Source organism: Colobus angolensis, unplaced genomic scaffold, assembly GCF_000951035.1.
Source record: "Colobus angolensis palliatus isolate OR3802 unplaced genomic scaffold, Cang.pa_1.0 Scaffold147, whole genome shotgun sequence".
NCBI classification, from domain to species: domain Eukaryota; kingdom Metazoa; phylum Chordata; class Mammalia; order Primates; family Cercopithecidae; genus Colobus; species Colobus angolensis.
The window spans coordinates 3178719-3195010 of NW_012114566.1; the positions used below are offsets into that span (position 1 = coordinate 3178719).

General features: G+C 33.5%; 1 protein-coding gene across 1 annotated transcript in view; it reads right to left on the reverse strand.

Moving 5' to 3' along the window:
- LRP1B (low density lipoprotein receptor-related protein 1B) overlaps nt 1-16292 on the reverse strand; it is a 1318888-nt gene that overhangs the window by 382766 nt on the left and 919830 nt on the right. The window contains exons 41-42 of the mRNA XM_011935709.1: nt 11927-12116; nt 9059-9263 (exon numbers count right to left, since the gene is read on the reverse strand). Of these exons, the coding sequence (XP_011791099.1) occupies nt 9059-9263; nt 11927-12116 (395 nt within the window). The remainder of the gene's footprint in view (nt 1-9058; nt 9264-11926; nt 12117-16292) is intronic.

The following is a 16292-nucleotide window of genomic DNA, read 5'->3' on the forward strand; positions in this document are numbered from 1 at the left end:
CTTGAACCCAGGAAGCAGAGGTTGCAATGAGTCGAGATTGTGTCACTGTACTCCAGCCTAGGCAACAGAACAAGACTCTGTTTCAAAGAAAAGAAAAAAAACAAAAAAAGATGGACATCGATAGGCAAAAAGTGGAACTTGATCTAAGTTTCTGACCAAATGCAAAAATAAGTTCAAAATGAATCATGAACTTAAATGTGAAATGTGAAACTATAACAGTTTTAGAAAAAATAAAATAAAATCTTTGGAGTCTAAGGCTAGGGAAAGAATTATTAGTCTAAACATCAAAAGCGTGAACCATGAAAGAAAAAAATGATAAATTAAAAATAATCAAAATAAACGTTGCTCAGCATAAAACTCATGTGAAAAGAATGGAAAAACTACAAAATGGGGGAAAATATTTACAAACCACATAGCCAACAAAAAGTATCATTTAAAATATATAAATAACTCATAAACTGTAAGTGGGAATGTAAAATGGTACAGTCATTCTGGAAAGCAGATTGTCAGTTTCTTAAAAAAAACTAAACATGCTACTAACGTATGACCCAGTAATTGAACTCTTAGACATTTATTACAGAGAATGAAGAATTATGTTTATTCTAGAATCAGTACACAAATGTTCATGAAAGCTTCATTCATAATAGCCAAACACTAGAAATGGCCCTGATGACTTTCAACAAGTGAATAAAGATACTGTGGCTTATTCATATCATAGATACTACTCAGCAGAAAAGAGAACAGACTAGTCACACATGAAACAACCTGAATGAATCTCCAGAGAATTCTATTGAAGGGAAAGGGTCAGTCCCTAAAGGAAATGCCCTGTATAATTCCATTATATAAGTTTCTTAAAGTTTCTTTATAAAGAAGTTATAAAGTGTCTTGAAAAGTTTCTTAAAGGTTCTATATAAGTTTCTTAAAGTGACAAAGCTATGGAAGTGGAAAATAAATTAGTGGTTGAAGGTGATTAAGAAAGGAGTGAGAAAGAAGGGAAGTGTGCACAGCTATGCAAGAAAGCAACATGAGGGATCAATGGAATGAAGGAAATGTTCTGTATCTTGACCGCATCGTTGTCTATACCCTGGTTGTGAGATTGTACTATACTTTTCCAAGATGTAATCATTAGGGAAAACTGAGTAAAGAGTACACCTGATCCTTCTGTATTACTTCGTACAACTTCATGTGAATCTACAGTTATCTCCAAATAAAAACGTTTAATTAAAAATTCATAAGCACAAATGCATATTTCTTCCTTCATTCATAAATATTTGTTATCTGCTCTAGTAATGCACACATGTAAAAATAAATCACTTATAATTTCACAACCTAAAGGCTTCTACTAAAAATTTTGGGACTTTTTAAATGTGTGTGTGTGTATATATATGTAATATATATAATGTATAAATGTATATATGCATATATAAATTTATATTTAATATATCATATATGTAAATGTGTGTATATATATAGAGAGAAGAATGCTTTTTTCCTATAGATACGGATTCATAGTGACTATGGGCTGAATTGTGCTTCCCTGCAAAATTTACATGTTGAAGCCCTAACTCTCAATATGACTATACTTGGAAATATGACCATTAAGGAGATAATTTAGGTTAAATAAGGTCATAAGGGTAGGTTACTAATTTTATAGAATTTGTGGCCTAGATCTCTCTCCCTCTCTCTCTCTCTCTCTCCCCCGGCCCCCAACGCAGTCCCCATGCACATACAAGGGATGGCCATGTGAGGACACAGTGAGAAGATGACCATCCATAAGCCAGGAAAAGAGGCCCTCGCCATCCTCACCATGCCGGCATCCTGATGTCAGAATTCCAACCTCCAGAACTGTGAGAAAGTAAATTTCTGTTTTTTGAGCCACCCAGTCTAAGGTATTTTGTTATGGCAAACAGAGCACATGAAGACAACGACATTCATTTTTTCATTCAAGAAATATTTTTATGCATCTAGCCTGAGAGACAGCATATTAAAGTGTTCACTCTATACTTATCACTTAATGTATACTAAATCTCCCCATGGAAAAATATGTTTTACATGATAATTTTTAATGGATTAATAGAATTCATAGACTTGCCATATTCTTTACTTTGATCACATTTCCATTTAGTCACCTACTGTTCTAAAGATTAGAATGTTATAAAGATCATTTTTAAATAAATTAGAAAGTAATTAAGGTCTGATTATAATTTGAATAACTATTCAGGCCCAAGAATACTTAAAAGGTACTGAAATCAATATTGGACATAATAATCTGATATTGAATGATGCCTCTTGAATTCAGAAAAATGTCAAAGACAAGAAAACATCCAATTTCCAGCAGCCTCTCAGAATTTAGTAGATAATGGACTTCTTTATAATGTACTTGATTGCAACATCCATCATGTAAAAGGTACTGGATATATACAATTCCATTTATTCAATTGGCTGATCTGTTAAAATTAAAGTTTGGAGAAGTCTTAGGCTAACAGTCAGGTACTCTGCTTCTTGGGTATGATTTACCCAGCTATTGATAGACCCAACATCCCATGTATTTGAGGCATGCAAGACAGAATAGAAAAATCACTGCTGTCAGGAGAACTTTCTTCACATCTCTTTTTAAGACAATGACCCATCTTATTGGCTCTCAATCAAGGGAGTCCCATTCCTTCTGTGACTTTGGAAAATGTTGGAAGCATATTTTTGCTTGATAGGAGTGGGGTAAGGTGGGGCTGATAGCTATGTAGTCTAGTGGTAAAGAACCAGGAATCGGGATGCCCTGCAATACATGGGGCAGTTCTGTCAATGACTTGTCTGAGACTCTGCCCAGGTTTCAAATGTCCTACAAGATATTCTCAAAGGTGAAAACTTACTTATAATTATCTGATCCTGGAATTTAATCCCATTTTACATATATACAAAAGTATTTCAGATTTAATATACATTTATTATTTTTCAGGGACCATAACTTCTATGTAAATTGAGAGATGACTTTACCTCATTTTGTATACATTTTCAAGAATTCATCATCAGTTTTGAAAATCATATCACCCAAGGCAGCACTAGTCTCAGTATTTTATGGCACTAAATATTTCCTTTCGACTGTGTGTGTGTGTGTGTGTGTGTGCCATAAAAAGATAAAATATCTCATTTTCTTGTGATTGTTCTTGTAATTAAAACTAGTTTATTTATTTAACATGCTTTCCTATTCTTACTTAAAAGAGTTCATGTAATCAGAGTGTGTTTATTTAGGGGTCAAATTAGTCATAAAAATCCTTTTCATTCTAAAGATAAGTCATAAGATTTAAGATTTCTTCTCGGGAATATATTCTGAAAACAATTTTGGACTAAGTTTTTAAAAGAATGTCAGTGGTAAGGAACATGAGCAATTGCAATTTCTAGGAACATAAATATCTCTTTTGGAGAGGTCTGTATCATGCAGGTAGCAGATACTTTCCACGAAATGATTAACACTTACAGGGTAACTGCAGGGAGATAGGTTATAATCATGCTGTCTTAGCCCCTGTCAACATCAGTTAATGTCTCAGTTACTGGAGCAACAGAGATGATAGATACAAAACAGAAAAAATAAAAAAGAAACATTACAGAATTATTTTCTGGATTTTTTTTTGCCTTAACAACTAAATTTCCCCAAAACATTCAGTTTCATATCACTGAATAAAGAATGCATTCCTCAATATTTAGGTAGAACCACCACATAAGTTAGTGTGGTATTAAAATCAGAAAAACCCAGCCAATCATATTATTTTTATCAATGCAAGTCAAAATTAAACTGTGCGGACTTGTATTTTATTATGACCACTCTCTAAGATAAAATAGAATAATAAAACTTAACATTAAGTTTGATAGAAAACACTAATGGGCTTATTAAACTTCAGATTTAAAACATTGAAAGATAAAAATGTATATTAAAAAACACATTTCGGTTTATTTTTGCTGTTTGAAAGGATCTGTTTCTCTGGTCTACTGATAAGCAATGGGTTATATAATATTTCTATGATAAACTAAGTGAGTTTTCAATAGTGTATCAGCATTTTTCAAATCTCTACAAACACATGCCCATGACACAACATGTTAATTTTTTTTTTTTTTTTTTTTTAGACAGAGTCTCGCTCTATTGCCAGGCTGGAGTGCAGTGACATGATGTCAGCTCACTGCAACCTCCACCTCTTGGGTTCAAGTGATTCTCCTGCCTCAGCCTCCCGAGTAGCTGGGACTACAGGCATGTGCCACCATGCCTAGTTAATTTTTTGTATTTTTAGTAGAAAGGGGGTTTCACCATGTTGGTCAGGATGGTCTCGAACTCCCAACTTCAGGTGATTCACTTGCCTCGGCCTCCCAAAGTGCTGGGATTACAGGCATGAGCCACCGCGCCTGGCCCATGTTAAAAAATTAAAACAAGCAAACAAAAAACAAACAAACAAAAAAATCTGTTTTCTGATCAGAACAAAGCTACGTACTGTTTTCTATTCAGAATATTCATAATGTTCATGAGCATATTAAAAGCTTTAAGATGTAATTCAATGACTAAGCCTATCAGACTTTGTTTAAACACAGTTTTGAAAATTTGCTTGACTACGGTCTAATTTCTATAGATACTCAAAAGACGGCACACTTTTCAAACAGGCTTTGGAAGACCCATGGCATCATACTGCGTTCGAGGGCACACAAGGTCTAAATTTACAAGAATGTCTCCAACACTTTAAAATCAATGAACTTAAATATAGGTTACTTCTTTCTCATTAAAGATACCCTGTATCTAATATTCCCGATTATGATGTCTAGCTTCTTTCTAATCTGTTCACTTCCCTGGGGATATCTGATCTCCCTACTCTTGAGATTGCCTTCTGCTATCACCTGCTTTATCCAAAGTTAGAAAATACGCAATTATGCAAAAGAAATGTTCCCTGCTGTAACTGTCACTTTTCTAGCACTCCTTTTTATTGCATTGCTTCAGCATTTTTTTCACATTATACAATGAACAATGTTTTGCATCTCTTCTTATATTTCTTGGTGAGTATTTTAAGTCTTTTATAGAATCCTTCAGTCATCATAACTATACTTTCTATTTCCTAAACAGCATTCTTTCTAAACCTATAGTTTTTACCTGTCACACATTTCTTCAATGCCTTTCACAGTGTACTCCAAAATATAAAAATGCAACTTATCCTGTTGATTTGCAGATCTACTTAAAAATAAAATATAAATTGAATATATATACACACACATATATATGAAAGATTATATTCATATGGTTGCCCAGAGGGAATAAAATGAGGAGTGAAAAAAATAGGAGCAATATTTTGTTATAGTAGCTTGAATGGACTACAACAATTGACAATGCTTTCATTTCACATAGTAAGTGGAAGTCACCTGGTTCCTGTGAACACTGGCATGTGTTAGATTATCTGTTTTTTTCAAGGCTACCTAACAATAACAGTTGGATTTCAAGGCAAATCTAGGTACAAGCACACTAAATGATGGTGCTGTTTATAAAGGTCCCTTGTATAAAAGAACAGCCTGTGTATGAATTTTTGGCTTTTCAGAACAAGGAAAGATTGAGAATTAAAATATTGAGAATTGTCATTAAAATGTCACAAATTTAATTTCATATCATTAACTATCTTTGAGCATATGTTTTACTTCCTCAACTTGATATGGGGACAAAGAACGTTTATTTTACCTTTTTGAATTAAGAATGACTTCTGCTAATTTCCACAAAATTACAGAACATCACAATTATGTTGATTTTAGCTGTCATTTGTTTTTATACCTACATTAATTATAAAGTATAAGAGCTTTGATTCCCACTATTATGCATTATGCCATGTAATAAACAAAACAAGAACATGGGCCCCTTGAACCTAAAATAAAATTACATTTTTTAAAAAGCATAAGGATTTTAAATGACTTGGTAATGTTCATGCAATTAGTCAATACCAAATGTAAGGATTAAATTTAACATTGCTTTAAAACTATAAATTTTAAAGAAGTAAATAAACATCCACTTTCATTCTAGTATTTATTTCATAAAATTATCTTTATTAATAATTACAGAATATGAATTTCATAAATATTAATTTCTGAGATGAATAATAAGTATTTAGACTTTCCCTTCCCTGATTGCACCATTTGTCACACAGCTAAGCAATGGGTATATCTAAACACGAAAGTGAAAAGAATACTAAAAACAAAGAGAAAATTCTTATATAACATAGGCCAGAGTAGAGATGCTGTAATATCTATCTAAGCCTTCAGAATATCTATTAAACAGTTTTAGACACAAAGCTATAATAAAGGTCCTTGCAATGGTGTGAGGACACATAGTGATCTTTCTGTTTTAAAAGAGCTTTGGGCCGGGCGCGGTGGCTCAAGCCTGTAATCCCAGCACTTTGGGAGGCCGAGACGGGTGGATCACGAGGTCAGGAGATCGACACCATCCTGGTTAACACGGTGAAACCCCGTCTCTACTAAAAATACAAAAACTAGCCGGGGTGGCGGGCGCCTGTGGTCCCAGCTACTTGGGAGGCTGAGGCAGGAGAATGGCGTGAACCCGGGAGGCGGAGCTTGCAGTGAGCTGAGATCTGGCCACTGCACTCCAGTCCGGGCGACAGAGCGAGACTCCGCCTCAAAAAAAAAAAAAGAGCTTTGATGACCCCAGCTTCAAATGATTAGCTTGTCTTGATATATATACATATAAGCCTATGTAAAGAGTATTTCAAAAAGATTATGCAGAAGCTCTACGTCTCTATCAGACAGCAGTTTTAAAGGGGCTAATGTGTCACTTAGAGTTGGATGCCCTTCTCCATTGTCTTCCCTGTCGATTTTACTAAGGTTCTTAAAATGTATAACAAAGTAATGTGATGTATGCTGACAAGTTGAGTAAATCTACTTGGTTTACTACGTACATCAGCAGAACTTCAAATTTTACTAGGCATAGTTTCATATTCAGTAATGAACTGAAATATTTACTGTGCAAAGTGTTTTTGGGTAACATAGTAAAGATATGTGAGGAAGAAGGAGAGAACAAATGTATTGCTAATTGCAAGGCATGAGGAAGTGGCCAGGTTGTGTACACTTAGTTGGGTTCTTTGTAAGTGTTTTCAAATTTAGCATGATGGTTTGCACAGGCGCTGAAGTGAGATCACCAGGGGTAGAATCACCTTCCTACTACATACGTGGCGAGGTGTTCCCGAACAAGCACTAAACTTCTTTGTGCCTCATTGTCTTCATCTGTAAATGAGGATCATCATAATAATGCCTACCATGGGGAGGGCTATAAAAACATGAAATATAAAGTGCTTAGCACAGTGTCTAGAACACAATTATCAATCAGTGACTTAGCTAGTAGGGTGATTAGTAAATTGATACAGTCCGAAGTCTTAATAAATCTGTACAAAGTCTTTAAAACAGTCCATAAATAATCTCTAAATTAACTTTTACAAAATAAAGAATTTTAAAAATGTATTGCTCATTTTATTAACAAAAATATTAACTTTTTAAAAATTAATTTGAATTCATATGAGGATAAAGATGAGGTAATCTGGATGCATGTAAGAATACAGCAGACTTTGAAATAGTTTTCCAACTTTGGGGCCCAATCAGAAATCATCCTTCCTTGGGCAGGGATGGAAAATGATGAGTTGCAATTAAACAAAGCACATATGTTAAATGTCAGAACAAATCCTTTAAATTACGTAGTGGTATCTTATTACTGGACCACTTACTGTAGCTGTAATTACCATACATAAGAATAAATGGGTGGGGAAGTGCAAAATAGGTATAAACAAAAATCATTGAGGAGAATAAAGAGTTATAAACTCATTTTTTTTTAGTATCACGACAGAATAAAAAATAACACCACATTCAGGACAATGATTTACCTGTCTCTTCAAAAGCATTATATACTAGGTTTATTTAGAATTTCTATGCTGTATTCTGAGTCATATACTTTTGCACTATAATCTTCATAATTGCCCTGAAGGAGAATTTGCATATCAGAAAACTAAAGTTTATAAAGGTTAAATAATTTGCCTAAGGTCAATTCAATCTTCAACTGAATTAAACAGTGTGCTTAGCCATAAAGAATTTGTTCTATACCTACAGAATTTGCTGATTGTTGTCTGTTTCTGTAAATAAAACTTTATTTGAATACTGTCAGGCCTATTTATTTACATATTCGCTATGTCTGCATTAGTGCCATGAAACACTGTAGTTGTAATAGAGATCATATGGTCCATGAGGCTTCAAATATTTACTATCCGGCCCTTTAAGAAAAAAATTGCATTACATTCTATACCTTCTTCAATGCAGTGGAGGCGTGAGGAGCCTGAGGATCATTTTGTCCTTCAGGCCTGTATAGTGGTAGAGACATGGGCCCAGATTTCTCTAGTGGTATAGCCACGCAGATCTAACCACTGAGCTTCCCTGTTGCCAAGGCTACTCCTCACAGGACAAAGGGGCGCCCTAGCATCTCACCATTCTTCAGGCCCTAAATACCTGCTGTAAGCGCTCTCAAGGGATAGCATAGCAACTCTTCCACTAACATTTCATTTTGAACCCAGAGAAAAGAGAGTCCAGTGATTAGAATAGACTTGACCCATTCTCCTCTCTTCAGAGCTTCTTAGATTGCTTTAAGGATACAAACACAGAGGATCATTTCTTTCTTTTCTAATTTTCTTTTATCCTGGGACAACTAATCAATTGTATTTCACATTTTTAAAAGCTATACATAACAAAGAAGCATATTCAAATCACTCTAACCATTCCAGTTCAATTAATAACTAGAAAGAAGTTAGTTATTGCTGCTCCAGAAAAAGTTTATGGGTTGAGCTGTCTCTATGGTAGCAAATACATTTGAAAGAAGTTTTCAAAATACTGTGCACAATTTTCTTTTGTGATAGATTATTCAACTGGATTGTTTCAATCAATAGGCTATTTTGAAATTCCCTGATATGCACGTTTTAGAAGAGTATAAGTCATATGTGTGTTTTAAATATATCATTGCATAACTCTATAACCAAGAAATTCTTCATTAACTTACATGTCTCTGGGATCCATCGTATTCACACCTTTCAATTTTTCCTAGACTGCCATCTGAGAAATACAACTTCTCTGCACGGTAGTCAATAGTGAGTCCATTTGGAGTGAGTATGTCTGTACTGACCACCACTTGAGCATTCTTCCCAGTCAGAGTAGATCTCATGATACTTGGATGTTGTTCATTCCAGTTGGTCCAAAACATTAAACTAATGAAAATGAACATTGTAACTATAAATCAAACTTCTCATCAAGAGTAAAAATACTAATAGAAACATGTCAATACCAAGCTATTTAAAAAGAAGCAGAATTATTTACCTCATATTCTATGACCTTTAACAAAGTCTAGGTAATAAAAGGAGATGTGTATATGATATTTGTATGTTAATTTTACCCGGGTTCTTAAATGAAACCTAGAACCTACTTCTAAAAAATGATTTCCTGGGTATTCCTTCAAATAATTTAGTTAAACTGTTAGATGCATGAGGATTTACTTTAATCAAGAACAATACAGTGATCTTAAGTTTGTTTTCCACAAACTGCAAATATACTCTAACTTATTACCACATTTCAGCTGATCTAGTATAATCATTCTTATCCTAAGTATACTTATCTGCTTCAATTGATGAAAATAAAAATCTTCTTCCCCTTCCAATTTTCCTTTTTAAATTCTGCATTCTCTTTTGTATTTGTTTTGGAGAAAGGAAATTACTAAACTCTTGTTTTTTACATTTCTTTTTTTCTCTCTTAGTGTGATTTTTCTATAAATTACAATATCATTCCTAGAACTCTAGGGGTGACTCTTAAATTCTTCAGCATAGTATCTGTTCTCTATGGATTCCCAGGTATAATCATTTAAAGGCAGTTTAGCATTACAGCCAACAAAGTTCTTCAATAGGTGGTTTTGAGTATTTTGTGACACTTATTACCAAAATTACCAAATAATTGTCAAATTCACAACAAAAATCTTTGTATTCAATTTTCATTGTTGGTAATTTTACTTATAAATTGTGACATTTAATATAAAAAATAGTGAACTAAAACATTTTAAAAGTTATGCATAGAATGTAAAGTATTAAACCCACAATTTATTTACAATATTTTCCTAGATTGTAGGTTTTATAACAAGAGAATTTTAGAGGTGTTAGGAGTGTTCCTTTCATTCCACCCTCCCCACTTCATTTCACAGGTGAGAAAACAGAACGATCCAGAGAGCTTAAGTAATTAAAGTTTTCACAAATAATTAGTAACTGAGCCAAATTTTAAACTTAGAGAGCCTAACTTTGATTTGCAATTTAGGATTTTATTTTAAAATATCTGTTAATCTATTAACATACAATGGTGTTTTGAAGGTGTCATTTACACATATGATAAATTGCCTTTTCAAACGTTAATTACAAATAATTATCAAATTGAAATTTTTATATGTTTAATTTTAATTTACAGTTCACCATATGCAAGGTGAAAAGTGTAAATGTTAGCCTATGTAATAAATAATTACAGGATAAAGCACTTACTAATTAAAACTCATCATATATAATATCATGAGTGACTGCTTTATTTTTATTTCAAAACTGACTTATAAATTCCTTCGCCCAACTCTTTTATTCCTACTGTGTGACATTTATTACTGTCCTGAGATTCTTTTGGTGATGTGTTGAGATAAATGCAGCTGAGCCAGCAAACTATATCCTGATAGGACAGTGGTAGGAGCAGTCTCCCCAGCTCCAGAATGAGTCATTGCATTGCTCAACCTTAAGAATTTTCATATATAAGATGATGTTCAATTAAGTGAATTAAATCTGACCTCAGTTTTAGCTCTACGGAAGGGTTCAGATTTACAGCTATTTTCACACTGACCAATTCATGTTACTTAGTCCTTTCTTCTGATAAGTGGTCAGGGTCAGTGATTATCTGTCATTGCTTTTTATTCTTCAACCGTTTTTTTTTTTTTTTTCCTTTTTAAATCACACCTAAAAAGAACTCTTCTAGTTTTGCTCAAGGAAGGCCAGATTGGTCTGATTTTTGTCTATTTGTTCCATTTAAAAATAAAAAGCATTTTCTTATAGTTAACAAACAACTTTACCATATTGTATATGAGAGTGAAAGTTCATAGATAGATATTCTTTGTCCCTTACCTGTGCTTTGTTCTTCAGGTGTTTTTTGTTGTTGTTGTTGTTTTTTTGTTTTGTTTTGTTTTTTTGTAACTGCTTTAAGACATCCCCCAAGACACCATTTTTTCTTTGTTTTTATTCACTGAGTATATTTTATATCCAGAATATTTTCTTTTGTCATGATTTTTTTATAAACATTATTTTAGCTGTCTGTACAATGTATCATCAAACAGCTGTAGAACACTTAGACTATTATCAAGTACCTAGTGTTGAAAAGACAGCTGCACACAAATATTTTTGTATTGTTGCAGTTTGCTTTCTTTTGTATTTCAATTTGGGAGATCTCCAGATGCTATAATTACTTGATTAAAATGAAAAAAAAAAAAAAAAAAGAAAGAAAACTCTTAGTCTCCCGTGTATGCTAATTTTTTTAAATTTATGATTCCAATCAGCTATGCATTAATGTCTTCTTCATAGGCCTTTTCCAGCATAGTATTGTCTCTTTCCATTTTGCCTTCAATTATTTAAATTTGTTTTTACTAGATCTCTCAGAGAGATGAAGCCTGGCGTTTAAAGGGTCCAGATTTTGATTTTTCACATTTATGATGCGCTTACATAAAAAAAGTTTTCTGAATTGTGAAAATAAAACTTCAAAGAGAAACTTTATTTTAGAATTAATTCTTCTTAAAATTAACAGAACTCTGATATTCTTTTGACTTATAACTATAATGAAGAAATAAAACTACACTGTTTCTTACTTTTGACATTCATCCAAGGCTAGCACATGTGGGTGGTCATCCTCTGACATGGTGATGACAGCTTCCCTGTCAAACGCTCCAGGTCGAGTCTGGTCCACAGTGTGTCTGGTGATGGATGAGGTGGTGGAGCTTGTCCAGTACAGTGTATCCCAGGCTCTGTGATAGGCAAGTCCTTCCACAGAACCCACATCTAGTGGGGGAAGAAAAAGAAAAAAATATATATTTTTATTAAAAAAAAAGACTTCTGGACAGAAAAAGCATTAAGATATACATGTATAGCTGTTATTTCATCAACCACTTCTCCACAAAATCTCCTAAATAAAAATGTAGTCACTGTGATACCTACAATTGATAGCTGATTATACTTATATAATGAGAGCAATTTTTGCAAAAATGTCATTATAGACAATATACTCATAAATAAAAGAAAATTAAATAATTGTCTTTCATTTTGGAAAATGGTGGCTCTCTATCTTTCCTGTATCTTAATCAATTTTCAAAAGTATCCAACATGTAACAATTTAGAGATGCTTTTGAAAATCTTATGTCAGCAACATCACTTTGGTACAATCATCATGAGTATTCCCTTGATACTATAGATCTGGAGATGTCCAGGAAAAGCAAACACATGGAAAACTACAACAGTATGAGAAATCTAAAATCTAACTCCTTACTTGAAACTATCAAACAATGGTAGATAATGTTTTAATAGGTTAATGTGGCAATTTATTTGCTTCTATTCAACTAGTGAGATAAAAAACAAAGCAAGAGAAAAAGAAATTAATTGCCAGCTAAAGCATGCTTTAAATGTCAGACAAAGAGAAATGGTGATACATGGATCCTAACACATAAAAGTGACAAGGTGAAAAACAAAAGTAATTATTTCTGAAAATTGTATTCCCAATCTCTAGCGTAACATAAAGTAGTTGTTTTATTTTTCATAGACATGCTTTGAGTGCATCTTTAAGTGTAATCAAATTATTACCCTTTTCCTACACGTTATTGGTTTTCCTCAGAATTATTATTCTGAGCATGTTCAATTTAACAAAGAATATATACACCTTTTGCAGTCATACCAATAAATTAACATTATTAAGACAGAGCATTTCCCCTGTTTTCCTCTCAAAGAGTCTCTAAAAGGAATTATTCAGCTGCTATAAAAATCGGTATCTGAAAAGAGCTGTTTCCAGGTTTAAGATGAGTTAATACTTAGTTTGGGGGGATCAATAGGATTTTGTGGGAGGGCAAGACAATAATTAAAGCTTTTGAACAACATTTTTCATTTTTTGTTATTTGTTTCTTTTTTACATACAACATGAAATATCCAATAATAATGCAATTAATGGCTATCATTTTTAGTTATCACATGCTAGAAATGATGCAAACTGCTTTTCATACATCGTTTTATTTTATGTATAAATGTATTCTGTGAAGCTTATGTCATAATTTTCTATTTCCCAAGAAGAAAGCTAAAATATATAGTCACAGGGCTGATAATATTAACACAAAACTTTTACTCCCCTCCCATTCATCTGATTCCAAAAGCCTATGTGCTTAGTAGTACCACTATTTGGATATGGGTTTACAATGCTTATTACTTAACCTCAATCTAAACCAACCTGAAACCAAAGGAATGATTCATTAGTCTCAACTTGTTTGACTCTAGGAGAATCGTATACCTAGTAATATACCATAGATAGTCTCCCCTCACACAGTCAACAAAGCAGTCTACAACGTATTAATGGGGGTTATTAATACAAAAATGTAGCCTAGAGATGGTGGAAGAAAAATTATAAAACACAATCACTGTAAAATCAGTTAAGCTAATTTTATGTGATGCATATATTGCTCCTATTTGGAGTGAGTGGATGAAAAGTTGATCACGGTTAAGAATGTTTAAATCAGTAATAAATCACATTTGCCAGTGTGTTTTTTAAATTTCCAAATCATTTCAGAAATGCAGTTAATTCTGTTAGTAGTATCTGTAGTATTACACGCCTTTCATCATTCACAAATAAAATGAGAAACGGCATAGCTCTGAAAAAATGTAAGCAAATGAGAATAATTAATCCATCCTCATTCTACATCTTCTCTTCCAGTAACTATGACATATATTCCTCTTGGTAACTTTCTCTTGTCAATTCAGGAAGAAAACACTTGATATCACCATTGGGATGTGGCAGATGCTTCTTTTCTATGGTTAACATAATTCCAGAGTTACTAGAGAACAAAATACATCTCAATATCCAGGTATAATCTGTTTTACTTTATTTTTGTAATAGATTATAAGCAGAAATTACAATTAATAATTATCTGTTGCTACATTTTAAAATATTTTAGTAATGTACTTCTTTCTAAAAAAAGATGTTTAGATCCTTATAAAAATATATTTTTATTAACAATTAACAAAAGTTAACAAATCAACAAAAATTAATAAATTTTATTAACAAAAAGCCAGTTAAAATTAGTGAAATATTCTAGTTGAGATAAGACATATTTCTCAATTTGTGATGATTTATCGACAGTGAGGGGGCATGTGGCATGTGTATGTGTACGTGTGCACACACATCTGTATTTGAACATTGAGATTCCTAAAACAGTTGAACAGCCAAAATAGAACTTTGAATTACTGATCCTGGAAGGCAATTATGTAGCTTGAAAATAAAATAAAATGCCTATCTACCCAACCAGACCTGAAATATTGAGCAGAGTAAATCAATACAAAGCTAAATTCTTGGAACTCAAGGATGTAGCACCTACATCTACGAAGATGCAGAATAGACGTAATTAAGAAAATATCTATAATAGTGCTGTTTCAGCAGCTCCATACTCTTCACCCCAGCAATATACATATATATACACACACACACACACACACATACGTGTGAAATGTAACGCAAAATCAGTAAAAATTCCATCGCCTTACCTCATGCACTTGCCAAGAGAAAAAAAAAAAAGTTTTTCTTCCTTTGTACCCACTTTTGAGCAGGGAATTGGGTTTGGCTAAGCATGAATCAGGTCCCGACATGTTTTTGCAGAAGAAAGAAGGGGAGGTCAGCACATCAAAAAGTACAAGCCAGGCAGGTAACTCAGAACCGTGGTTGTACCCTATTTCCTGGATTCTAGTTTCCATAGCCATAATGGGGAAATTGATTCTGATAGCTTGACAGAGAAATAAACCACTCCTCTTACAGTTACCCAAAGGACTTCAGTTCATAGAGAACATACTTTCATCTCATCACCACTGAGGAACAGCAATAGCCCCTTCTTGGCTGAACATTGTCTTAAAGGCAGCATAAGAGCTTACCAAATGGGAAAGGCAGTGAAGGATATTATTCATAGGGAGCCACATCCATTAAACACTGTTATTCATCTGGCTAGGATAACAAGATAAATTCACAGATAAATTCAGTTGCGAAGTGGTTTGGATGGGTCCTCACCCAAATCTCATCTTGAATTGTAGCTCCCACAATCCCCATGTGTTGTAGGAGGGACCCAGCGGGGGATAATTGAATCACAGAGCCAGGTTTTTCCATGCTGTTCCTGTGATAGTGAATAAGTCTCACAAAATATAATGATTTTATAAAGAGCAGTTCCACTGCACACACTCTCTTGCCTGTCACCATGTAAGATGTGCCTTTGCTGTTCTTTCACCTTCCACCATGATTGTGAGGCCTCTCCAGTCATGTGGAACTGTGAGTCCGTTTAACTTCCTTTTCTTTATAAATTACCCAGTCTTGGGTATGTCTTTATCAGCATCATGAGAACAGACTAATACACAAAGTTAGCAGGAAATAATATTTATCTCAAAGACATGCTACAACTATAAAGCATCATAATGAAGTCCTCATTGATTGTGTGCTGCTTTCTTACGTACTGGCTTGTTCTCCAAAGCCACAGTGTCAGTTTGTTGTTTGAAATTATATCATTAGTAGAAAGCATCCACATCTTGTTTGGAGGATCTAAGTTACTTTGACACAGAGAAGCAGTCTTGATTTCCAGCCCAGGTAAAGAACCTAAATTAAGAAGTTTCTTCACAAAATATTCCACATCTATATTAACTGTGAAGTTTCCAAGGAAAGAGGATCCTAGGTCCACCTCACTATCCAGATCTGATGTTGAACTCTTTGCAAATAGTACACATAACTGTGCTCTAACAAAACACTACTTCACTGAAATTGTGTCTAAATTCTACTCTCTGAAAAAATACTATAAAAATTCTGTTTCTTTTCCTCCTTTTCTTTTCTCTTTCCTTTCCTTTTATTATTTCTTTTATCTCTCTTTCTTTCTTTCCCCTTCTTTCTTTCTTTCCCCTTCCTTCCTTCCTTCTTTTCTTTCTTCTCTTTCTTTTCCTTCCTTCCTCCCT